The following is a 26,981-nucleotide window of genomic DNA, read 5'->3' as shown; positions in this document are numbered from 1 at the left end:
CATTCTTCTGCTCAGTTCTGTAAATGGGCTGACTGTGTATGATTCTCAAACCCTCTTCTTGCTAGAATGTATGAACATTTCTAATCATCTTCTAAACTGACAGTACTTCTTAGGATGCATCTTAGACATGTTAAATATTGCAAAGAAAAGATACTGATACCAAGATGCAAACCAGTCAATATGAAATATTTTTAATATTTTCACCATTCTGGCATTTGCTTTATATATATATATCTATAGTAAAGGATAATTACTAAAGCTGGTTTCCATGCTTAACATTAGAAAAATGTTACAATAGACCTAAAAGAGCTAAGAGTATACAAAATTACTTCAAAGTAGGAACTACTTTCTGATCACACCTACAAAACTTCCTCCTCTTCTGGCAATAACTCCTACTACTATGAGGTCACAGCAGACAACTCTTATGCCACATCAACAACAAAGAACAAAATTAACAGATATAACATATGTTTTGTTATTTCATTTATGTATTTTATGGGTACAAATATGTTACTGATTTCATAAATATCAGTATTAAACCATGAAAGCTATTAGCGATGGTTCCTACGAGCAGCATATGGGAGTTGGGAAGGGGGACATTAAACTTCTTCCATAAAGCTGGCTACTCAAGGGATGATGCATCCTCAAAGATGTTTCAGACAGTGTCCTATTCAATCCATTAACACATATAAATTTGCAAAATTTACAGAACATTTATTCTAAACACAATGAAGGAAATTTTACATTATCTCTCATATTTTCTTTTGGGAAATAATTCATATTCACATGATCTTCCCACAGTTATTGTTCAGAAGTTGCTGTAAAAGTACAAAGCTGCTTTATGCTTCTTTATGCTTCTAGTTCCAGGAGTACTGAAGAGTCTGGCACTAGAGAAATGTTAGAACAATTTTTTAAAGCAAAAGGCATCCTACAACAGACACCATACACTGATTATATCGTCTAAAAACCAAGAGGTATATTAGCTGTAATGAATCTGAAAGAGTGAATATGCCCAACTCTTCTTGAATGTTTATATACATAAAAATTAACACAATCATTCTTCCTATGGCTAAAAAATTGTAAACAGATTAAATGATAGTTACATTATATAACATATACATCACCATTTGGGTTTTAAGAAAACTGGGAGTAGGTGGTTACAACACTTCCATGCAGAGATCTGAACAGGGGTACAGAATTTACTATACAAAATGGGAGAAACACTACCACATGAAGTAAGGGACAATATGGATTGGTCTTAGTATAAAAATATCCAAATATTAGAAATAATTTAAGCTTATGCAAATAATTTCAACATATGGATGAAGTCCATCACGTAGTAATTATAGGTACCAGAACACCTTTAAAATTCTCCTTTTTTTTTTTTTGACCAAAAAATATCTACAGCTAATGCTTCTTTAGAAAAAACAATTCCACATGACTGAAATAAATACAAAATATACAAAAGATTTTATTCCACTTAAAATGGCCACAAATGCCTTACTCCACATGGTGCGCTTTGTGCAATCTATATTGTTCCTGATATCACTCGACTTCTATGCCATGAGAAAAATTGAATGTTACAAAAAGCAGTCAATTTGGTACACTTGCAATGCAGCCGTGTGTGTGCATGTCATAAATGTAAATGCAGAGCATTATTGACAGAACCAAATGAAATCACTGTACATTTTATGGTTTCAGAAAATATAAACTAATTTACAAATGAACTTCTTTATCCTTCAATCTGCTGCTTCTTAAAGAAAATATTTTAAGCTGAAATTTCTCCATGGCTTTCACCAGTCTCTCCCACACGTACAATGAAAGACGTTGGTCATTGGATCACAACACATGGTCATGCACAGCTGTGCTGTTCTTGTCCTCACTGGGTGCACACTTGAGTGGTGATGGTAGCAGTGGTGGTGTGGTGGTACAGTTATCATTTCAGTTCTTCAGTATGGCAACAATGTGCTGTCTAGGCATAAAACTAACAATGCATTGAGATACATGCATCACTGTCCCCTAGTGACTCAATCTTGTGACAATTATTTACTTAGTATTAAAGTAATTACAGATGTTCTTATTAACGTTATTTATTATTATTAATATTATTTTTTTATTATTATTGACTTGGCACAAGTGAAACTTAGTTATTTAGAAAAAGCTAGCTATTTGTGTGTTTTAAAAGTTGCAAACAATGATTCCTCCCTACCCCAGTTCACCACACTCTAACATGTGGGGAACATAGTACAGTTCTCTCTCTCACAATAACAATATTTTTGAAACTGCTAACACAGACTAGAAAAAATATTGACATAAAGGACAAGCTAAAGCATTAATAAAAGAAACTGAAGAACTCAATTAATAAAAATACTGCACTAAGAGTCACAACTAGGAAAGCTGTCCTTATCTCATGAAAAGACAGAAAACATCAATTAAAAGAAATTGTGACTGTGTGATGTTTAAAGATTCAACAATATGAAACTGATACTCAAAACATATGCATTCCATTTGAGAAGCATATGCAGTTTTATATTGGTTCCTCTGCTTTTTGTTTATGGCTATAATAACAGAACTCAGTACCAAATGTTTTTACAACGCAAACAAACGGCAGAGTCGTATGGCAGTACATAAAATGGACTTCAGTTACTGTAACACTTCCATGAATATCCATCTAGCAGTTTTCACCTACTATTAAAGATATTCTTAACAAATATTTTATGTTATCTAATTAATATGATTATATGTGTGTTGACTCAGCATATGTTGCAACGATATAAATTAACAGGATGTATCAACTTCTCTTCTTCGAAACAACAAATGGAGAAACTGTGTTTATAGTACACTACAGTAATGCACATTTTATGAATACGGATATTGTGGAAAGTGACTCTGAAACCAATGTAATTGCAATGCAATATCTGATACAAATAAAAACAATGAATAATATGATAACATGCACACACTCACTCTCAGTCACTCAGAAAACTGCACCCCACCAATCATTATATCGCAATTCCATGCAGATACCAATGTAGTCATGTCCTACAGTTTCAGTTATGTTCACAGTACATTCATTATGCTCCCCATATCAACTTATTATATCATCACTATGTTCAAATACACATTTTTTTCATGTTATATAAATGTTCAATTATCAAACAAATGCTAGAAGTTTGGGGGCTAAAGCCCACCTGTTCACTGACTAGCTAGCCAAGACGACCATTCCAATCTGCTCCCAAGACTGTATAGAAACCTAACTTGGAGCAAATGTCCAGTGAATGGAATCTCATTACACGCTATAGGCTCCAGTAGCATCACAACAATATTTCAGTAAAACACAAAAATGCAATACACATTACTCCTGACTTTAAAATGCAGTAGGCCACCTGGTCATTTTACATTCCTTACCCCACCCTAATTTGTGCTATTAAATTCCTTGTGCCTTTTCCTGGTTATTTTGCCAATGAGTGATAGGCCAAGCACCTGACACTAACTGCAACGCAAAGATGTGGACTAGTCCACAGAACACCAACTGTCCTAACCTGCAGTCAGGAAGCAGGTGTTCCTCATACTGCCATGACCAACAGCAAGTTGGTATGACACTAGTGTTAGTATACCCTCCGTCTCCAGTCCCAGTCTCACATGTTGTAGGCAACATAGATGGGATCTAGCTGGTCCGCTAGGAAGCCATCACGAAGATGCATGCGTTGCTTCTCACCGCGAGAGTTTATTGGCACTACACCTGGATCTACAACAACTACTACACCCACGATTAAGTGATGTTCCTCCAGAACTGTGTTCGTGACAAGTGGAACAAGGTCCAATGCTTCATTTTCATTGCCGTCCAACTCCACCACCACCACAAGCAGGTTCGTCCAGGTAAACACAGCACTGAAAAGCAATAATTACATGTAATAAACATCTCTAAACTCATCTGATATCACGTGTATACCTGCAGGTGTCAATTAAAAATATTAAGGTTTGTCAGTAGACAGACAGAAACTGTCTTCTTTGGATGCAATTGAGTCCCTGATTCTTCTGTTATTAATATGAATATACAAGGGATTCCTGACACTCTAGAAGTAAGATGCAAGAAAAGTTGTTCATGCTAATTAATCTTCAATTTTTGTCACCGTCTGTTAAGTCTGATGTACAGGTATCTCTTGTTTCACAAGCACTGAATTTTCAATTTTTTTGCTACAACAAAGTGAGTTACTTTGTTCCTATTTTTCCCTTAATTAACTTCACTTCTGGTACTTACGTTTTAAGAAGTTTTTTAATGAAGGCAGAGATATACATACATAACACATGGGAAGAAGCCAACATCCACTCCCACATGCACCTCCCACCTTCCCAGTCTGTTTGTGCACCTGACTGTGATCATACAGAAGCAGCTGTGCACTTGATGCTTGTATTTTATCCATAAATATCTGTTATCTGTGCCCATCATGGCTCCCAAACATGTGAAAGTGGTTGTAAGAGGTGCTGATATGCCAAATAAAGTAAAGAAAGCAACAGGTTTCACTACAAGCTGCATTGCTGCAATGCACCAACTATGAGAAAATAAATGTGAATATTTTTATAGTTTCACTTGCAACAACAAATATCCTAACAAGTACTATTATCATTATATTTTAATGCTCTTTACTATTAAAACATATGTTAAAATATACTGGGGGACTTCTCTGGGACTCGTTAATGACTTGGCGACTCTTACAAGTAAAGTAACTGGAATTTAATTTTTGATTTATAAATATTCACCTCATAAACTGAGGGATACCTGTATACCTTCAAATGGCTTTGAACGCACTGGGAACATTTCAACGTCTTAGATCTTAGAAAATGTGTACCACTATTAACACACTGAGGTGTGGCTGCTCATGATATCTCCTACTCATGGTCATTTATGGCTATTTACATGTCCCAACAGCCAACTTTATAATTTCCTGGCATAACCCATATACTCGAGAACAATATAAGTGACTGAAGTCTAAAAGATATTTACCAGTGTGTCACTGATGTTAGTAAAGTGTAACCTGCCTTTTCTTAATACTGGCTTTCTGATTCTTTACAGTACTATACTTCAGGACAATTAGTTTCACATTAGTAGATCTGCATCTCCAATAAATCAAAACCAAGGCCAATGAAATATGCAGTATTGCCGTGGACAATACGTATGTGCTTCTTCATTCTAGTCCTGACTATGACACAATGTCATGCTTATGACTCACCATTCAGCAATCTTCTTATGGCAACGCATGACACTGTTCTCAATGTCAATAGGATGGTAACGCATACCTCGCAGCATCACTGTCTCATCTAGGGCCCCCACCACAAACACAGCATCATGGAGCTCTGAAACACACAGAAAAACTGTTGTACACTAATGACAACATTTGGAGAAATTAACTTTTAAATGCAACATGTCACATTAAAGTAGGTTATCACAAATATCATTGGAGGAATACGTAATCTTGGAAAGAAATAATTTATTTAGGTATGTGATGAATGGAAATACAAGCACAAGTAATACACATTGCATAATCTAAATAGTGTCGAGTTCTTGATGACAGCAGAACACAGTCTAAAGCAATGTTACATACAGAAGTAACATATTAATCTATTAATGCTTTAACTAGGGGAGAGATCAGTTATGTCTATTATTGCAGCATTCAACTAATAAAACAATTGTGCATGCCGATATAATGCAAAATTTAATTTTAGTAAAAAACAGAGTACAATCTTCTTCTTTTCCTGCAACATCCAACTTTATTCCGAAAGCCATAACAATGCATCCTTCTTGACCCATATAGCATTGTCATCTAGCAGAATTTAAAGTTAAGTGTTCAGGGAACTTTTACTTAGGTTTTACATGTCCTCATCTCAGCAATATCATTTTGGGAGGTAAATATATAACATTTTCTTCTAAATATATAGAAAAGGATATATGGTTGTTATAACTGCAATGGTACTGCTTTGGTAAGCAAATATTACTCAACATTTTATTCTAAATCTGATTTTAAAATTATAATTTATATCCTAGACACCTACTATAAAACTTGAATGTACATGGACTAAGAGCAATATTATATTTGAGCACCCTGTTGCATTGTGGTGTATCACTCACTCACTCACTGACCTCCATCTTTAATGCAAGTTAAAACTGTTCAGAACCTCTCTTTAATTTAAATGGCCTTACTTGGCCATCTTCAGGCAATCTACGAAACACAGGGCATACACTGAGAACAATAACAGTTACCATGAATGTCATAAGGACAGAAAGAAATGGCAGACATTTGAATACCCTGGAAAAATATCACATTTATAAAATCAGTTTGAATAACTTGCATATGAATGACACATACAACTCCATATTTCAGACTTTACATGAACTTTACAATAGACAGTAGCACAGGCACCCCAAGAAAAGATATATATCAGTGGGAACAATCACACTGAACACCTATACAAGGGACATATGCCCAACTAGTGAGAACATACATAAGAAGGGAACATGAGAGTATATAATAACATACAAAACAAGACAAACAAACTCTGTGGTTTTAGTCCGCAAGTGAACTATACTGACCGAGTGACCACTGCTTGTTGGCGAAGTTAGTGCCAACTTTAGCTTATAGAGGGTGTCATGTGGTCAGCACAACGAATCCCCACAGGCATTAATCTCGGTTTTCTAGACTGGAGCCGCTTTTTCCTTGAAACAGCTTCTCAATTATCCTCATGAGGCTGCGTGGATCCCATTCCGGACCCACTACTTCTCAGAAAATCTGTTAGTGCCAGGAATCGAACCTGGACCTCTGGATCTGTAGCCAGGCACTCTGACCACTAGACCACAGAGGCTATCTATAACATACATATAATAACATAGAGGCATACAAAAATAGCAAAGTCATATAATGATACATCTTCGCAATTGACAGTAGAAATATATTATGCATAACAGAAACATTGACACTGCAAAAGGAAAATAAAGTGGAACACCGAGAGAGAGAGTCGTTCTCAAAAAACATATTGTGACATGTCAGCACATTGCTAGGCAACAGTTTGATAAACGCCCTGCATTACATGCACACAACAACACAGTAGGATTATGCAACGTTTCTAGGCAACGGCTCGGCGAACACACTTCTGTGGAGGTAGTGACATCACACAACAGTGGACAGACCACGTGACGTGTTTTCTGTAGGTCCATGCCGAAGGTTTGTGGGGGACAGCTAAGGTCATTGGTGGACAGTCATAAGCTGGAGCAGTAAGTAACAGATGGACTTCACTTGACTTCAGAAGTTCCAAGGGAACAGCAGTGTGGCCAGAAGAAGAATTATAAGATTTACTGTGTGGTGATATATGTGCTGTAGTACACTGATATTGGGAGTGTGTAATTTAGTGAGACTTTTATAGCTCCTGTGTTGAGATCCATTGCCAGGAGATGACTAGTGAAGATGGAGAATCCTAGTGCGTATGCAACAGTGAACTGTAAATTGTGTGAAACAGCTATAGTGCTGTATTAATTGTAATTAAGAGAGAGAGTGTAACTGAAGTGCCAATAAATCCTATCATCCAGTCTGGAATCTGTTATTTCTGTCACACATACCCCCCTATGCCTGGCAGTATTTTAGTGTAAACAAAGATAATACAAGAGCATGGAAATATATTGAATAAGATCTAGTGCAGTGCAAACGATTTCAAGAAGCGAACAATTGCCTGAAGATGGCCAAGTAAGGCCGAAACATGTAGCAATTGATGTGATTTTAATGTTATTTTAAATTAAAGAGAGATTGTGATTCTTCAGTTGCATGAAAGATGGAAATGAATGAGTGAATGATACACTAAGAGTATTAAAACCTTCATGAAACTTGCAAAGAGATCTGGTACCTCATTGTAGAAGTCACAAAAATCTATTCTCAATAGGTCAACACCATCTTACGTTTTATAAAAATGTGATTCAGTAATACTTCTGACCATTATCAAGTGTGCAAAATGTATTGTAACGTGTATGGGTGACTCTTGACAGGGTTTTGGATTGGATATTGCATTTATTGTCCACTTTTACATTAAACTCATAATTACACTTAATTATGGCACCATCACTGATCTCCACACTCAACAGAACACAGTTTCACACACACATTATTGTCCTCAGTCTCTGGCAACAGCTTCAACAATGGTTATTCTTCTGCTACCCTGCTTAAGTCCTCTCTGAATGGTGGCTCCCTTCCAACTCTCAGTTCTTGCTCTAGTTGTCCTCCTTATGACCCCTTGGGACAGACTACCATAGCAAACATCGTTTCCAACAGTAGCTCCACTGTTTCATGTTGATTCATTGCTGTGGAAACATGTTTGTTTGCGACTGTTACCTAGGAATGGGTCTAACAGCTACACTGCTCCCTTCTTCAGGATGTTCATACTGAATAGCCTACAGGCTCACCATCATTTTCTCTTTTCTTGTATGTGCAGCAAAACTTCTGAGAGTGGTGGTGCCCTTACATCTATGGCTTTCAAGCTGTGTGAAGTCTCTTCTTTTGTTTGCATGGGGGCCAACTCCTCCACAATGTCCAGTCATTAATTTTCTGCAGTCTAATGTAATTTTGCTTTGCAATCTCCAGCTCTATGATCTGCCTGAAGGTCTTGTTCAGTGTTCTACTGCTTTCCAGACATAATCACTCTTTAGGTCTCCGTTCCTTATGTCGTTGTTGCATTTAAGTTGACCACGAAGCCTACGATGCTGCCCTCTGTGGGCAGCAGCCAACTTCTTCCAGGAATCACCATCACCTTGGGTCCATTTCTGCAGCTGTCAGCAGCTCCCTATGGCTAGATGCCAGTCTCCATACTGCTTCTTCAGTGCTCTGATAGTTTTCACTGCAGCCTCTTCCTTAGGGTCTTCGTCATGCACCACTACAGACTCTACCTCCACCAAGGCTGGCTCCTTACAATCCAGACAGGCCTCCGTCTTTTCCTGGCAGGCCATCGTCTCTATTCACCAGGCCCTCATTTCTGTTATAATCTTCACTAGGTTGGTGTTCATCTTCTTTTGGTTGGCATCGATCTGGGAGGCAAGGGAACACACCTGGGCATTCATCTCTGTATGGTTGGCTTTTATTTCAGCCTCTATTTTGGCTTGGTTGTTATGCATCGTGGCTTCGAGCCCTCCAATGGTGGTGGTTATGCAACATGGCTTCAAGCCCTCCAATGGTGGTGGTTATGCATCATGGCTTCAAGCCCTCCAATGGTGGTGGTTATGCATCATGGCTTCGAGCCCTCCAATGGTGGTGGTTATGCATCATGGCTTCGAGCCCTCCAATGGTGGTGGTTATGCATCATGGCTTCGAGCCCTCCAATGGTGGTGGTTATGCATCATGGCTTCGAGCCCTCCAATGGTGGTGGTTATGCATCATGGCTTCGAGCCCTCCAATGGTGGTGGTTATGCATCATGGCTTCGAGCCCTCCAATGGTGGTGGTTATGCATCATGGCTTCGAGCCCTCCAATGGTGGTGGTTATGCATCATGGCTTCGAGCCCTCCAATGGTGGTGGTTATGCATCATGGCTTCGAGCCCTCCAATGGTGGTGGTTATGCATCATGGCTTCGAGCCCTCCAATGGTGGTGGTTATGCATCATGGCTTCGAGCCCTCCAATGGTGGTGGTTATGCATCATGGCTTCGAGCCCTCCAATGGTGGTGGTTATGCATCATGGCTTCGAGCCCTCAAATGGTGGTGGTTATGCATCATGGCTTCGAGCCCTCAAATGGTGGTGGTTATGCATCATGGCTTCGAGCCCTCCAATGGTGGCTGTCAGATATTCCATTATTTGTTCCATTTTTGTAGGAGGGTAGTATAATGATCCAATGGAGTTTCCAATCCAATCCCACTTCTGACAGCAGTGGTCAAATGAAAGACTGACCTTAGATTGGGGTTTGGATTGGACAACTCATAAGTACACTTAATTACAGCACCATCGCTGATCTCCACAATTTACAGATCACTGTCGCACACACTATTGTTCTCAGTCTCTTACTCAACATTTCCTGGTAACAGCTCCAACAGTGTTTATTCTTCTGCTTCTGTGCTCAAGCCGTCTGTGAATGGTGGCTCCTTTTCCAACTCTCAATTCTTGCTCCAACTGTTCTCCTTATAATGCATCAGCATGAACCACCAGGGAGGACACAGTTTCCAACAGTACCTCCACTGTGGCAGGTTGATTCACTTCTGTGGAGACATGTTTGTTTGTGACTGTTGCCTATAAATGGGGCTACTCATAACACTATGATAAATAAAAATTAAAAACTGTTAGGTATTTTATGACAAAATTACTTTTTATTTAAAGAAAGAAGTGGGAAAAATCATGGGCACAGCAAAAGGATTAAAATATGTGAAAATGAACTAAAGAGACAATGAATCAAGCTTAGATTTCACAAAATATTTCATCATTTCTCTCTACTCTAAGAGTTTCATGATCCACACTATTTCACTTCGTTTTCATTTCTATCTTAACAGTAGCTTGATCATATGTAACTAGTTTCAGGAGAAGAATGTTAATTTATCAACCTTCAGCAAGCTTGTTTCAGTATAGAGATGATGCTGTTATAATTATTTGACTGCATACAAAATGAACTTCTTTACAGATATAAAAGTGGCTTACCTGTCTCTCATCAAGCAGCACCATAATGTAAAGCATGCATATAAATGTGTTACAAAAAGCACAGAAAGAGGAAAAAGCACAGACACATCACCTAAATAACTTGATCACAAATGAAAACCTAAGTGCAGCAATGTTAGAAATAAAGACACGAACAGGATTTGCAACAAGATTTCCAAAACAAATCAAGAAACTTAATGCGATGCAGGACCACACATTTACACCAACTAATTTTTGCAGCTGTAAAAGCAGAGAATTTACTGATTTGATTGTTAATTTTTCTTCTTCAAAATCGGCTATTCCAAAAGAGCGTATTACAGAAATTTCTGGTGTTCTAAAAGAACACATTACAAAAATTCCTTATATGCCAGTCATCTCCCAGAAATCTTCAGATGAAAGTATTTCACTGGCATGGGAGTAAGCCCATGAGAGATCATAAAATTGGAGGTATGGAGCACATACTGTACCTAAACCTGCAAGCATAAAAGCACTGCTTGCGTGAACTATACTGACCCAGCAACTGTTGCTTGTCAGCGAAATTAGTGCCAACTTTAGTGGATAGAGGGTGTCACGTAGGCAGTGAAACGAATTCCCATGTACATTAATTTATGTTTTCTAGACTGGAACCGCTATTTACTTTAAATGGTTCTTCAATTATTCTCATGAGGCTGAGTGAACCCTGTTCCAGACCCACTACTTAGAAAATTTGGTAGCACCAGGAATTGAACCCAGACCTTGGTATCTGTAACCAGGAACGCTGACCACTAGACCACAGCTACTGGCTTAATAAATAGGATGATGGACTTATTTCTTGAAACCAGTGAGTATTATAAATGTGTACTAAACAAGAAGACATGACCTTTTCTGATGATAGGAGGAGGTGTAATTGTTTCAGAGCATGTATGTGAATTTCATTCTTTGATTTAATTTGATCATGAAATTATTTTCTCATAAATGCAGTAATGAAATATAACTTTTCCTGATATCCAGGCAAACAAAGCAGGGCCCTGGGTGTAAATGGGTGTCAGCTGTACGAGCATGCAGCACAAGTACCAAACAGCTCTCACCCAGACATTCACAGGAATGTACAGGTGTGGTAAAATATCCTACTCTAAGTTTACAGGGGACTTTCAGAGTCCAGTCTTCTGTATAAGCATGGCATCAATATGATGCTGTCTGTACTCACATGATTATACAAGTTTACTTTTATTTCAAACATATGTCATCCATGAATTCTTTGAACTTTGCATCTCAAAAATATGAATGATACAATTGATTTAATTTCAGTCTACTTAATGATTGTGTGTAAACTGCAGGAGTTATGAGAAATACAGGTTTGGAACACTACAGGAAGAGATCATGCTTTGCTTAAATTCATATTCCAGCATTTGCCTGGAGGGTCTGAAGAAAATCTAAAACAGAAGGAAAACCACTTCAAGATAGCAAGTGATTCCATAAATACAAAGCAAATGCTGCGAGTGGTTCACTTTGCTTATAATTGCCTTAATTTGTCAATTAAATTTTTATGTTCACAATTCCTCCAACTTCTGCAGGGTCATTAGTCATTAGAGAGAAAAAATACAAAATATCAGTACAGTAACTCTCCATTATGACCACAAAACTGAAAGTCACATTTTTGGCCTCATCACATTTCATACATATAGTATATTACTCCACTGCTTTAGTTGAAAAGTCATCTCATGGCAGTCATCTTTTCAATTTTAGTATTTATCAGAATTTCATTATATACATTACAGAAAATCAGAAGCTGTTAATTTCCTGGATGGTAATGGTGACAAAGTTCTTGACTGTATTTTGATTACATGGCAATGAATGGTTTTTTCAAAGGAATGGCACAGACAAAATTTTTACTCTAAATTTCAATTTAATATGTCTCCAGTGAAGTTAATAAACTGCAAAGCATGCATCTGTGAAACCAACTTTGACATCTAAAGGTCATTATCATGTGGGAAGAAGGTATGAATGGAATGTACATGGCATATAATTATAATTGATTTGATTAAAACCGAGGGAAAATATTCAGTTTGTTAACAAATTAGCTGATCCTGGGCTGCTAACTGCATCCTCTAAATGTGGCATATTGCACAATTTTCATGAGAATTGTATCCATACTGTTTTAAAGCCTATTATATTCTATATTTTGAAAATGTACTCAGCATTCTCAAGTAAGATTTCTTACACTTCTCTTCACTAAAATCACAGATATAATTATGTGAAATGAGAACATAAATGGAAATGCATACAGAAGTTCTGGTAGGAAAACCTAAAGTAAAGAGACCCCTTGGAACACCTACACATACATAGGGGGATAATATTAAAATGGTTCTTAAAAAAATAGGTCAGGGGTTGTGGACTTGATTTATCTGGGTCAAGAAAGGGATCAATGGCAGACCCTTGTAAATTTAGTACCAAACCTTCAGGTTTAAAAAATACCATGAATTTACAGACTACTGGCTTCTGAAGAAGTCCCATGGAGTTAGCTTGAGTTCATATATGACCATAAAGAATTTCTGTAATTCATCAGCAACTGTATGGCAGAATTTAATCATAAAACTGAGTAGCATATTGCAAACTGGTATTTTTTTTAACAATACTGCTTAAATTTTGCTGTGGAAGTGAAAGGCAGAAGTGAAGAAGTGAAGACAGGTGCAAACAGCAGTGAATGTCCATGTGGGAGGTAGCTGGTAACGTGTGGAGTGCTAAAAAGCTGGTGGGCTGCCAGACCTGATGTGGCCGAGGCAGCAGTAGCAGCAGCGTGGCAGTGCGTGAGGCCAGGAGTCTCATCCTCCTCACCTCCACTTGAAGTGTCACCCTGTGGTTGACTGATGGCTGTAGCTGAACCACCCAGCAATGTTGTTGTGCCAGATAGCTGTGTCCCACCTTGCTGTTGTGAACACTCTGTTCGTCGCAGGAAACCCAAGTAGCCTGTCCGTGCATATACTTCACCCGTATTTCCTGTCACTAGGCGAGCACTGAAGTGATCTGCATAGTCACTTTCATCACCGTAGATGGTAAAGTAACCACTTGCATTATGACTTGACTGCACCCATATCTGTAACAAATCACACACCTAACTGTTTCTGTACTGAGTTGAACGAAAGAAAATATATGAAACTGCTGAATTTTTCAGTCACAATAAAACATCAAATTAACAATCAGAAGTATCTGAGAATAATTCTTTCAATCTGAGACAATAGAATTCTTGGTAAACAAGAGTGGAAAGGTTTAATCTACTCTGAGAAATGAGTTTTCAAACATGTTTCTTGTAACTTTAGGTCTCTGTCCGTAAGAGTCTTGCTGCATTATATATCTGCTGCTAATTTGCTTCCAAATCCATGACTACCAACAAAACAAGGGATGTGTTTCAGTAAGTGATTTTACGAAACTTGGTGAGAGATAACTGGCAAAATTCTGTGAACTGCTGTAGAATCCTAAGTCAGTGAAAACAGCTTCCAGTGAATATGCAATATATACAGCAGGACCAGCTATCCCATTACTGCAAGAGCTCTGCCCTGCATCCCACCAGCTTGCCAGCACCAAGCTGCTGCACAAGGAAGACCACCAATGTTAGCACAGGCTAGCCCGCTGCAACAGGAACTTCGCCCATCATTCATCAGGCATGTTCAGCTTCCCTGCTCATCTGTATATTTTGTTAACAGCAATAAATATTTGTTACAGTTTAATGTGCTTGTCTCTCCATGTCACCAGATTCGACATCCCACAAATGAAATGAGATTTGCATGTGCACACCTCTCCAAGATGTGAGTCACCACACTGGCCTTTGGTTTCAGGGTTGGCAATGATGACTTTAACTCCAGGCAGAAGCTTTCCTGACTCCATGAGGCAGAGAGAATGTGGACTGCCTCTTTCCACCAATGACACTCGGTCATTGCGTAATGCCCGTAGATCTACATACACAGTTGATGGCTCAGGGCTTGATGCTCCCTGCAAAAGAATCAACAGGTGTGAAATTATCTTCAGTTACAATTATCTTGTTCTTTGAAATTATATAACAGTTGGTATAAGAGGCTGACAGATATTAAAAGAAATATTTGGACATGCTGAAGCTCATGCCCCTCTGTCTGGTGTGACTATGCAAGAAATACATTCATTTTTATTTATTATTGTGCAGATGGGGTACAATCACAGACACACTGAAAGATTACTGATCCAGTGTCTTACAGCCTAGACTAATGAAAATTATGATTAATTACAGAAAATGACAACTATATCTGTTAAGCATACTGATGCATATGTTAGACATTATAGTCCAGGAGAACGATGAGCATCCATTGAAATCACTGTGTGTTCGAATGCAGAGTTGTCTGTGAACAGTGTATTAAAAAGAAACACCAATGGTTTGGGATACAAATATACAAGCCATAGAATTCTGTTGGATACACACACAGTATGACCATATTTAGACAAGTGACAGGAAATGTACAACTGCTACAACTACAGTCACACATACAACTGCAACAGAATTGACTGCAAGCACTGATAATGTGGGGCACAATCTCTTCACAGACACTTTATTCTCATCCTCTGACTTACATGACAATTAAGACTGTGATGCAGTCAGATCAAATAGAAAATGAATGCTGAGGAATTCTGGAAAGAAATTGGAAATGAAACAGGGTTATATATTAGGGCAAGGGGTAACTTGACGGCAGTAGTGTTGACATACTGGCAAATATGCATTGTCCTCCAGCATGGAGATGCTCTGAAACTAGCCTCTTCACAAGACTACAATAGACATATGAGTAAGGAAGGGTGCCTCAACCACAGACAATACAGTAGAAAAGCAAACCCCTTACAACTGACCAGACTTCATGTATGACACAGAGAACATACGCCACTGGAAGGAAAGACAATTCAGTGTCACGTGTACAGCGATAAATAAAGAAATAAGGAATGTTCAGATATGACCCATGCAATGTGAGGTTGTGTTATCCCACATGTGTGAGAGTCCCTGTTTCAAACCCTAACACACAAAATTTCATTTCTGAACACTAACACTACACTGGAAAAAGAACACGCACATTTAAGGAATAATACAAATGTCACTGTACTAATACTATTTGAATAGCAATGTACTGATAACATGGTGAGGCTAAGGGGGGTTGGGGATTTTATGAAAGGCATTTTGTTCTGCCTATGACAGACACAACCTCAATCTCCACAGATTATGTTGAAGAATAGATCCAATTTCACAGACGTCTTCTGCATGACCACCCAAATTCCTTTTTTTTTTTTTATTCTGAACTGGAGAGCAAGTTTTGAGAGCCTCTTACTGTTCACAATGTCAGTCTGTTAGCATATTGTTTGTTACTCAGTATATATAATATCCAGTCTTCTAGATATACTGCTATCTTCTGAAATGTTGGTATCTATCTATTAAACTACATGTCATCACATCCAGGAAGACAATAAAATCATGTAGTATCATCCAAATGAGCAAAGATCCCACAGCTAACACAGTACATTTATAGGTTATGGTGGTTTAACCATTTTCTATGGCTCACTGAGTCTCCTATTTACTGAATAAATATTTAAGTTCATACTGTATATATTCATTTTTGTTTTTGCAGAATTTCATATCTGCAGCTTGAATTTTACAGTCTTTGAACATTTACTGAATGTACACTACTAACTCTTCTGAGTCACAGAAGACTATGTAAGTGAAGCCTTAAGAATGTTGCACTTTTCATGTAGGCAACATACCATAATTAGAAGACAGCATTAGAATAGCTATTCAGGCTAAATTTTGCATTGTAAATTATTCCAAAACCAGAACCAAATACAGCAGAAGCATGAAAAAATGTATTGTACCATGGTGCCTGAATGGCAGAAGAGTGGTACTAAAAGTAGCATCTATTCCCAGGCAACGGCCCCATAAACACACTATCGTGGCAAAAGGACATGCAAGCAACAATAGAACTGTTGGAAGAGGTGTTTTCTATGCAGTCCATGCCAAGGCTATGTAACAATGACCAATGGGACGAGTTTGTTTGTCAGAAGTCAGCAGTTAGCTGTGAGTCAGCAACCATAGCTGCTTGCTGGCCATTAGCAAAGAAGAGGAATCTCCAATGCTAGAATCTCCTACCAAGCACTACCCAGTGAACACAGAATAAACTGTGAAGATTTAGTGCATGCTGTAGAGGTTTGTAGAGTGTATAGATCAGTGAAAGTGTTAACAGTTATTTGTAGTTCTGAGTCATAACTGTTCAATAAATCCAATTATCAATTCAAACCTCATGTATAATCACTAATATGTGATAATATTTTAATAAAACCACTGATTTAATATAGTTATTTAACATAACACCTAAGTGGCCTCCGTAGTCTAGAGGTAACGTTCCAACCTCATGACTCGTGGTACGCGGGTTCAAATACCCGGTGGAGGTCGTCGAATTTTTAAGGGTGGAAAAATTCAGGGAACAAGTCCTCCGGGAGGGACTTTAAGCTGTGTGTCCCGTGTCGTAACTTTACGACACGTAAAAGAACCTCATATCCCCAAAGGGGATCACTGAGCCAAATTCCAGGACGTTCCCACCCAACAATAGTCTCTAGGGCCTCCAATAGGGGGAAGCATTATAGACACCGCTAAGCAAGTGGCCAAACTTGCTTGCTCGGTGGGACTGATGGTACGCACCATTTATCGGTAGGGTATAGAGACTGGTAGAATATCATAGAGGGAAGCATAATAGATCAAACTGGTCGCGGTGCATGGGGAAACCCACCCTCTCTAAATAATAATAATAATAATAACATAACACCTCAAATCTCACCTGTAGACATATTGCAACATTTACACGACAGCCAAAACTGGTAGATACAGCCCTTGGACTAAGACCCAGTGCTGAGAAGAGTTTCGAGAAGCTAGTTGTGAGTGTGATGCGTGGCCGTTCCTCTGCTACAACTACACATGTTCTCACACAGCCTAGATTCACACCTCGCTGCTTCAGTTGGTTGACAGACGATCCTAGACCTTTTGTGCACAATTCCATTACACCTACAATATTAATGAAAACTGATTATGATCAGTATCCAGCTTACAGCTGAGATGACGTTCTTATAGAGCACTAAAAATCAGAACAAGAAAGGATAAATGCAAAACACAGAATATTAGGACATTTTCAGAAACACGAAAGAGAAGTTTGTGAAATTAGACACAGTGTGTCAGACATGTATTACAAACAGATGACAACAAGGGAGATAAACAGAATAGTATGTTTGACATGATATTAGAGACATGTGTACATGCCCATAAAGACATCATGGCGAACGGGGATATAAATACCCCACACAACACACCGCAATTCAGTGCCTCAATACAAAAGGCAAAACAACTTAACAACACATGTAGGAACACACAACACAGAACTCAAATAAAAATTGCAGTTAATGAAATATTACGTAAGTACATACACTTTTATATAAAGTACCCATAATATAATTGCAGATCCTTATTCAATCATATAAAAAAAGGGTGAAACAACGCTGCCCAGACCTCAGAGGCTGGCAAATAACACCAACCTCAGTGGTTCAAGATTTTAAACACTAAGAACATTAATAACATATTTTTACTTAAACACCTTTTAACTTAATTAAAAATCTTTATACAAAACTTTAAGCTCATGAACTATGATCTATGTAATAATAGTTCCTTAACACGTTGCTATTGCCTTCTGAAGATGGTCACAACTGACCGAAACATGTAAAGGCATTATATAAATATATACTGAGTCACAATGGATGGTGTTGTCAAATCATTTTATAATGATTAAACATGATTTACTGCTATCAATGGGGCTGAAAAAAAAAAGATGATAATTTTAAGTTATACAAGGGGAAAGGCCTGTCATAGGAAAGGCCCTGAAAGCAAATCCATACTGAACCTTCTTCTGAAATGGGTGATTGTCTGCATAAAAAAGATGGACAGGACAACATTTTGGAAGCTGGCTGTTCTGCTTCATGCAGAAGATGAAGACAGGGTCCACTGCCAAAATATTCTATGTTCTCTTCATCAAGAGAATGTGCTTCTTTGGTAATACTGCATTACTTTCACAAATCTTTAAAACAAATGACACTGAATAAGACCTCAAAATTTATTTGAGGTGAGATCTTTTACTAGTAGGAATATACCTACCTTCAATATATATTGCTGGACAGAAACCAGAGTTTTGTGAAACAGTTTTGAAAATTGTTCACTCACCATAAGAACAGAACGTGTCTCTAACCCTATATTGGCTAACAGCAGTCAACCATAGTGCTGGGTTCACCTCCACTTCTGAAGGAGGAATTAGAATGGAATGGTGACCAGAATAGATGCTGCAATTGAATACAAAACCATTATCAAAAACTAAGGCCTTCATTTAATTACATATACATCATAATCAGTGGATCAAGAGCATTAATGCCTGCTTGCTTCCTGATCATACTTTCATTCTTTCACCCTGAAGATGGAGGCAGTATGTTCCCCCCAAAATTGGTGAACTTCTAGTGGAATATGTGGCACTACATACCAGAAGACAGTACTCTTCATAAATGAAGCATTTCCAAAATATGAAACTTATGGATAATTTTCGAAACCTAGCAAGTAAACAGCCTACACAATATAGCAGCAAAGTCAGAATCAAGTCTGGTTCAGCACAGCAAGGAAGCACAATATACATTCCTTCTATCACTGCGTAAAGATTATTTAAGAATACTGCATAATTAATAGAATCAGGGAAGCGGTCCATTAATTTGTTCGCGATTCTCCTATGGGTTTGCCTTCATGGAGATAACATGCTTTCAACTGATGATGAATTGTTGTAAACAGTGAAATGAGGGCATCATCAGAAAAAAATATGGTTAATTACTTTAAGATACTGATGTGGGAACCTCCCACATTCCAACACGCAGCTTCACCGGTCTAACAGACGACATTCAACTTCTGCTCAAGCCAAGCCAATGTCACATTGTGACCAACATATTTATACAGCACTCACTTTCCAGCCCACCTGGAGGGAATCGCGAGTGCTGGCCAATCAGCACAACTGCACCTTTAGCTCTGCCCAGCAAGCATGGTATAAAAGGCAGAGCTCAAAACTCGCTATCACAGTTCTTCTTCAAGCATCCTCACTGTGCCGAAGACAGCTAACGTAGCTACTCTGATGACACAAAGCAGCAGCTCTCCAGCGAACAACACTGAGACAGCTGTCTATGCCATCACCAGACCAGCCAGACTCCACTCTCACACTGACTCATAACCGCTGGGTGGCCATAAAGGCCTGGACTATCCAAGTAGGCTCGCTGGTATCCTGCCAGCTCGTTAACCCTTTGACGTGGTCATTTAAATTCCGCGGCCGCGGCTCCTGCGGTAATATATTCAGCCGGCCATTTAAATTTTGCTCGAAAATTATTTATTCATCATTGTTCTTAAATTCTATGAGATAGGAACATGAAACTTTCACTAAAATGATCTTAAAAGGTGGTTTTATAACCTTACCTTATAATATGAACCCCCTTTATATCTTCAATGGAAGCAGGTTGTTTAGTATTTGAGCAGTGAATGGTACGCTTTGAAGGATGAAACTTTCACTAAAATGATCTTAAAAGATGGTTTTATAACCTTGCCTTATAATATGAGCACCCGGTATCTCGGCTATGTAAGCAGGTGACGCCTTGAAGCATTAGTCTAAACACAGCGCTGGCTCAAATCACCAAACCAATACTGCGTATCTTTACTTTTGCTTTCTTTTTTCTAACCACACTTCTGTGCGGCCCTGCCTTCTTCCCCGTGGGGGGAATACAAGTGGAAATGTCCCTCCGTGAGTCGTATATTTTGACAGATTAGCTGCAGTAAATTCAACCTTTGTGTTATCATAACAAGGGTTTGGTGCTTCTGCGTTTCAGATTCCAACCTTTTCGGCTCCCCAGATGTCGTAGGGGTGACCACAGAATTCATGAAGTTATTATAAGAACTGGCTGGTATATAGAGAACGAAAGCAGAGCTTAGCTGGCTCAAAAAAAATATTTATGGTCATCCCTCGAAACGACCACCAAGGTCAGTACGATAAAATGGCGTCAACTGGAGCGATAATGAGTACTTTTCCCTCCCCCACACACATCCGTATCGTCTCAGGGGGTGACCACAGTGTTCTGCCTTAAATTGTGGCGTTTTTCTAAGAAATGGGTGCTATGTACTGTGCGAAAGCAATCGATTTTACAAGAATAAAATTTTGGACAACCCTCTTCTAAGAATGCCATTTGAGTGTGTCAGTGTGGCCAGCTCGGGGCAATATCATATTATAAACACATCACATCACGTCTCTCCTGTTTATAACTTCGTAGCAAAGAATAAACGACATTCATAGCGGTGAAACCGCTAGCAAGAGCCACAGGAACTTTGCTGCAAGACAGGCATATGTAACAATGACTTATCTCAGCTAAACTCATTGGCTTAGTATACTCTGTTCTTGTGACAACAGGCCAGCGAAAAATCTAACAATCTACAGCAAAACCATCAATTATTATGGGCGTTATAACATAGGTGTGCAGCTGGACGAAACATACACGCCGAACCCCCCCAGACGATTTAAATCCCTGACGAAACATACATGACGAACCACGGCAACGGGTTAACAGCTCAGCGACCGTAAAGGAAGGCCCATGCTACTACTAGCGCAAGCACGGCAGAACAAATGGCCCTTTTCAGGGCCTGCAAACTTAACATCGACATTCCACATAGCTTTGCAGCTATTCTGTACATTTGAGAATAATATATACAATTGTTATAGTTTTACGTGGTTGTTTCTTAGAACATCGACATCCCACACTGTCTTACTTCGTGGACGCAGTGAAAATTACTCTGTCAAGACTTATGTTAGCATCCTTAAAGGAATTACATCAAGACCTTCCAAATGAGAGATAATAAAAGTATACAAATATTTCACTAATATTCAAAGATACAAAGACAGAAGTACTCACCTACTCAAGCACCAGAGTGCAAATCCAAGGCCACAGTAGGGGTCTAAACAGAGGGCAATGTGTCTTGAAGGGTAGAGTTCACAGGCTAGCTTCATGGATCTACATAGCGAAGTGACTGCAGCATGGGACATTTTTATGCCTGCCAGCATCCCTGTAGTCGACACACTACACACAAACCCCAACTTTAAATACAACTTGACAGAGCTAAGATACACTTCCATATGTTTTACTATACATCACCTTCTTTCCATAAATGACCACCAGCATTCTTAGCATATTTTTCTTATTTCAAAGGGAAAGAAGGTATCATCATGTCCATATGTCTGATATCCACAACCTACTAACTTCTGATCCAATTTACAAACATTCATGGAACTCATGTTGCCAGCGGGCGCTCCACCTTTGATTGTACTTAAAATGGTTACCTACATATAAAGCATTTTAAATAAAAATATGGTGGCAGTGCAAAATTTTAACTGCTCACAACAGGCTTCTTTAATTGTAGATCTAGAACATGTCTGTCAGAATTTAATCTGTGATAAAAAACTGAATAACCTGAAGAGTAAAACTTAAAAACAAATTTCAGAGCAGACCCTGCTGTCATACATATACACTGAATCTACTGTGCAGTGCAGGATCAGGCACAGGAGTTGAACCTGCTTCCCATCTAACTGGGCTGACTCATTATGCATATGTTTCCTCCCTAGCTGTCCTGTCTAAAATAATGCACTGTGTGTGCGCGCACTTTTTTATAAAACATTTTGGCTGTGTCTGTGCATGTGCATACCACAAGGGCATGTGTACAGAGAAATTCTGTGCTCCATAAAATATTCTTCAGTTACATGATTGCTCTACCTGAAGTCAAGATATGCCAGCATCTCAGCTGTGGGAGCTCTGTACATCACTGGCAGCTTCTTTTTGGGCATGTCATCAGTATCGAGCGTTACTGGCCATGACTTGATGTCCACAACATTGCTGGCCTCCTGCAAACATCGAAATAAGTCATTAAGATATGCAGATATAGCACAAATGCAGTAACTGTTTTATACTAGTAAGAAATCGTGGGGAATGTAGGTAAAAAAGTTTTGCATGCACGCCCACACGCACACTCTCTCTCTCTCTCTCTGTAACAAAGTAGTATATAGAAAATTATAGAAAAACACGAAAGAAAAATGCTGCTGTCAATACTCATGTTTTATATTAGTCTTACCGCTAAAATCTTAAATCACTTAAAATCACTTACATATGCAACAAAGAAATATATAGAATTTAAAGTTTTATCTTATAAAAGATTAACAATCTGGCAAAAGAACCTAGATTACACATCATGAAAAAAATCTTCACATCAAAACATAGAAACTAATTAAATTTTTTACATGGGCAGCTCACAGAAAACTAGAACCTATATGCAGTTTCTGAGATTCATAAAAGCCAGGGAATTTATTGACCAGTTAAATGACTTCTACTTTCTTAAGGAAAACTCTGCTTCATGGAGATATTTACGATAAGGCATTTAATTTAGAGAGTCTAGGATACAGTGATAATAAAATGTTCATCAAACGACAAAAAAAAATACTGTCACAGATTTCAAATATGACAGAAGAAGTAAGGATTAAAACCTACACCTGCCAAAGATAACAATTCCACATCCAAATAATGTGAAACCATGCAATAATACCACACTAGGTATCAAGCATCTTTTTGTTCCTTACCAACAAGAACACTCAATCATGGTGACAATTTAATAGCAGCAATGAGGTGAGTTCAAAGACATCAATTTAATATCCATGGCTCCTCTCTCTAATATAACTCTGTTGGTGTTATCTCTCCTGAATTACTCATGAAAACTTATTTCAGACTCACATAAATGTCAGGAAATATGTGTTCGAGTATACAGTGGAACCTTGCTTAACGAGCACCTCTCATAACAAGTAATTCACATAACGAGCAAAACAAATTGTAAAAAAATGACTTGCTTAACAAGCGATGTTTCACATAACAAGTGACGAGAGGGGAAGTCCCGGATTGTGCGCTTGCTACATCGGTCTGTGTTTAGCACTTGTTCCGTTAGCATCTTAGTGTCGCTTGTGATCACACATTTTTCCAAACTTGTGTTCAGACATATTATTTCTGATTTTTTTGTGCAAACTTTAATAACCCTTGCAAAAATGTCCCCAAAGAAAAAGCCGCAAAAGGACAGCCACAAGAGAATAAAAATAACAGTAGAAATGAAACGTAAAACCATTGAAAAGCGATAATGAGGTGTGAGCATGGCTGATCTAGCACACATATACAATTGGTCTACATCAACAATTTGCACTATCCTCAGGAACAAGGACAAGATTAGGGAGATACATGCTTTAGATGCTTCAAAGGGAGTGATAAGAATATCTACCCAACGGTTACATATTCTCGACGACGTTGAAAGGTTGCTCCTCGTATGGATAAACGAAAAACAATTGCAAGGCGACACTATTAATGAGAACATCATTTGTGAAAAGGCGAAAGTGATTTTCGCCGACCTCATTAAGAAGACGCCAGGATCATCAACGGTTGAAGAAGATGCATTTAAGGGAAGCCGTTGGTGGTTCAAGAAGTTTAAGAGAAGAGCCGGCATCCACAGCGTTCTAGGGCATGGTGAAGCAGCAAGCTCCAACACAAAGGCAGCAAAGAACTTCTTCAGTGACTTCAAGAAGCTTGTAGATTCTGAGGGTTACCTGCTGCAACAGGTTTTTAATTGTGATGAGACGGGTTTTGTGGAACTTGTGGAAGAGCACAGCCAGAGCTGACCACCAAAGAGCTTATGGAGATGCATTGTGTTTCAGAGCAAGAAGTTCTGGAGGAGAGTTTGTCAGAGGAGGAGGAGGAGGAGGTAACAGCAAAGCAACAATCTTCTGGCGGAATAAGAGAAATGCTGAAAGCATGGGAAACTGTTGCATCGTACATTGAGAAGCATCACACTAATAAGGCAGTGGCTATGTGCTCTACAAATTTATGTAATGATAATGCTGTGTCGCATTTTCACCAAATTTTGAAGCATCGGCAAAAACAAATGTCTCTAGACAGCTTTCTAGTAAAAAAGAATTAGATATGTATCATAAATAATAAACTAATTATTTCGATTTTTTTCTTGTTTTCTGCAAATTGAATTCGCATTCCAGGTTGGTTCATTCCACATAGAAGAAAAGATGAAGATGATTCACGCTCCTTAAGTATGTATACATAATTTTCTTTGAATAAACGTTATACATAACATTTTTTTAGTATTTTTTTCGGCATGGAAAACATTATCGTATTTTACATTAATTTATATGGGAAAAATTGTTTCGTTTAACGAGTGTTTTGCATTACGAGTAAGATTCTGGAACGAATTATGCTCGTTAAGCGAGGTTCCACTGTATCTCTATCAGGAAGCTAAATGGACTCCACAACTGGGCATACAAAGTCGAGAGCTGGCGTGAAGGGTCAATGTTCAGTTGTAATTACCAATAATCAAGATGAGATTATTTCCTTAGGAACAATACCTTGGACTTCAGCAGCTTGATCACATTCTGGTTGGAAAGCACAAGTACAGATTTACTAACATCAACAATCATTCGCACTGTTGGCAACGTGGTCTGCAGGTTCTGTGGATGTGGTGGTCTGATTGTCACTGGAACGGCACCTGTAACATATGACATTCAATATGTGTTCACCCAGTCCTCAGCTAAGTGAGAAATGCTAAACAGATGTGTGTATATATACAGATAACAAATTCTCCAGCAGATGTCCACAGCCATGTTAATAAAGCAATAAATTTCTTGTACCATGAAGTAGTTTAGGAAAGGAGGATACCAAAATTTCAGTCAAAAATGGAAGTTTAATACTTTAAATGATACTCTGATTTCAGTATTAATACAGAAGTTTAAATAAAACAATTGGAGTTAATTTGTAGGCAATGTATGCTGTAAACAACAGACTTGTCCTTGGACATCAGATCTTGATAACTCCAAGGTCACATGCATCTAGAGTATTCAAGGCAACAGGAGGTAAGGAGATAAACAAAGTCAAACTGCTTCTTAAATCTTGGTTGGCTATTTCTCACGCTTCATTTTCATACGTGTGCATATATTATTAATGATATAACTTAAGACCCACTTATCCAAATTGCATGGAACCTTGACCCAGTATATTTCAATGTATAATGAAGACCCTTCAAAACAGAACTTGTAATTTAGTGCATACCAGCCCCAAAATAAAATAAATATTTCAATATTAATAAAAATAATTAAATAAAATAATTGAGCTAATTTGTAGGCAAATTAAGTTATACATAAAAATTCCTTCATGGAGATTAGAGATTTACTCTTTAGGTGCATCTTGGTAAAAACATAGCATGCCTAGCTCTAAATTTGGCTAAGATATATCACAATATTTGAACTACCACTGCATATGGGCATCAATAGGCCCCAAAACTGGGACCTTCAATTTTTTTTTTTGCAAAATTTTTACAAAAATCTGATCTCAAGTATGTTAATGAACTCACAAAAGGTTTAACACAGATCAGAACAACGTACAAGTTTACTATTTTTGGTTTAACTTTCTCCAGATGTCAGTACCATCCTCCATTTGGTAAGCATAAGATTGCATTAATTTTGGAATATTAAATTTTTATCCTGACTTCTAGAACAAAATATGACATGGAAAATATAGTACAAAACAACGTACAAGTTTACTATTTTTGGTTTAACTTTCTCCAGATGTCAGTACCATCCTCCATTTGGTAAGCATAAGATTGCATTAATTTTGGAATATTAAATTTTTATCCTGACTTCTAGAACAAAATATGACATGGAAAATATAGTACAGAGTCATACTCAGGATAGCTGAGAGAGGTTTGATAATCATATAATGATACTTATTAACATCAACTTATCTGAATGCCCATTTCTCTAGGTCAGTTTTACTCTCATTGCATTATCAAAGAAGAAACTGATTCCACACTTTGCTTTTCAAAGCCGTTTTATTTGAATTAAGGTTTTTTCTGCCTGTTCTGTATAATACAGACTTCAATCAACTATCAAGGCTGATTTTACTTAGTCACTCAATGTACATGTCAGTACAGTACAGTACCATACAGCAGTCAATGCTCCCTCTTGAAACACCACAATCCCTGCATTAATACTTCAGCACTACATAAAATCAGAATTTGATACAGAATTTTTATCTAACCCAAGAAGTCTTTTGCACCTATTACTACAAATAAATGAGAAATGTTAATTCTCACAGATCCTCTTTATATCCATTCATTTTCCATAAATCCATACAGAAAACAATTTCATAGGAAGTGGAAA

General features: G+C 38.1%; 1 protein-coding gene across 8 annotated transcripts in view; it reads right to left on the bottom strand.

The window, feature by feature from the left end:
* Positions 1–689: 689 nt before the first annotated feature.
* LOC111864481 (disco-interacting protein 2) overlaps positions 690–26,981 on the bottom strand; it is a 624,392-nt gene continuing 598,100 nt past the window's right edge. For 7 of the 8 annotated variants that reach the window (XM_033751450.1, XM_023851752.2, XM_023851750.2 and 4 more), the window contains 9 exons: positions 25,173–25,312; positions 22,504–22,631; positions 21,649–21,813; positions 18,890–19,005; positions 17,463–17,686; positions 14,422–14,616; positions 13,396–13,723; positions 5,232–5,355; positions 690–3,891 (listed from right to left, as the gene is read on the bottom strand). In XM_033751450.1, the coding sequence (XP_033607341.1) occupies positions 3,639–3,891; positions 5,232–5,355; positions 13,396–13,723; positions 14,422–14,616; positions 17,463–17,686; positions 18,890–19,005; positions 21,649–21,813; positions 22,504–22,631; positions 25,173–25,312 (1,673 nt within the window). In that variant the 3' untranslated portion in view covers positions 690–3,638. The remainder of the gene's footprint in view (positions 3,892–5,231; positions 5,356–13,395; positions 13,724–14,421; positions 14,617–17,462; positions 17,687–18,889; positions 19,006–21,648; positions 21,814–22,503; positions 22,632–25,172; positions 25,313–26,981) is intronic. The other variant, XM_033751448.1, reaches the window with a different exon arrangement.

Source organism: Cryptotermes secundus, unplaced genomic scaffold (genome assembly GCF_002891405.2).
Source record: "Cryptotermes secundus unplaced genomic scaffold, Csec_1.0 scaffold737, whole genome shotgun sequence".
Taxonomy (NCBI): domain Eukaryota; kingdom Metazoa; phylum Arthropoda; class Insecta; order Blattodea; family Kalotermitidae; genus Cryptotermes; species Cryptotermes secundus.
Note: the sequence above shows the minus strand (reverse complement) of the source record. Positions and strands in the feature narration are given on the sequence as shown.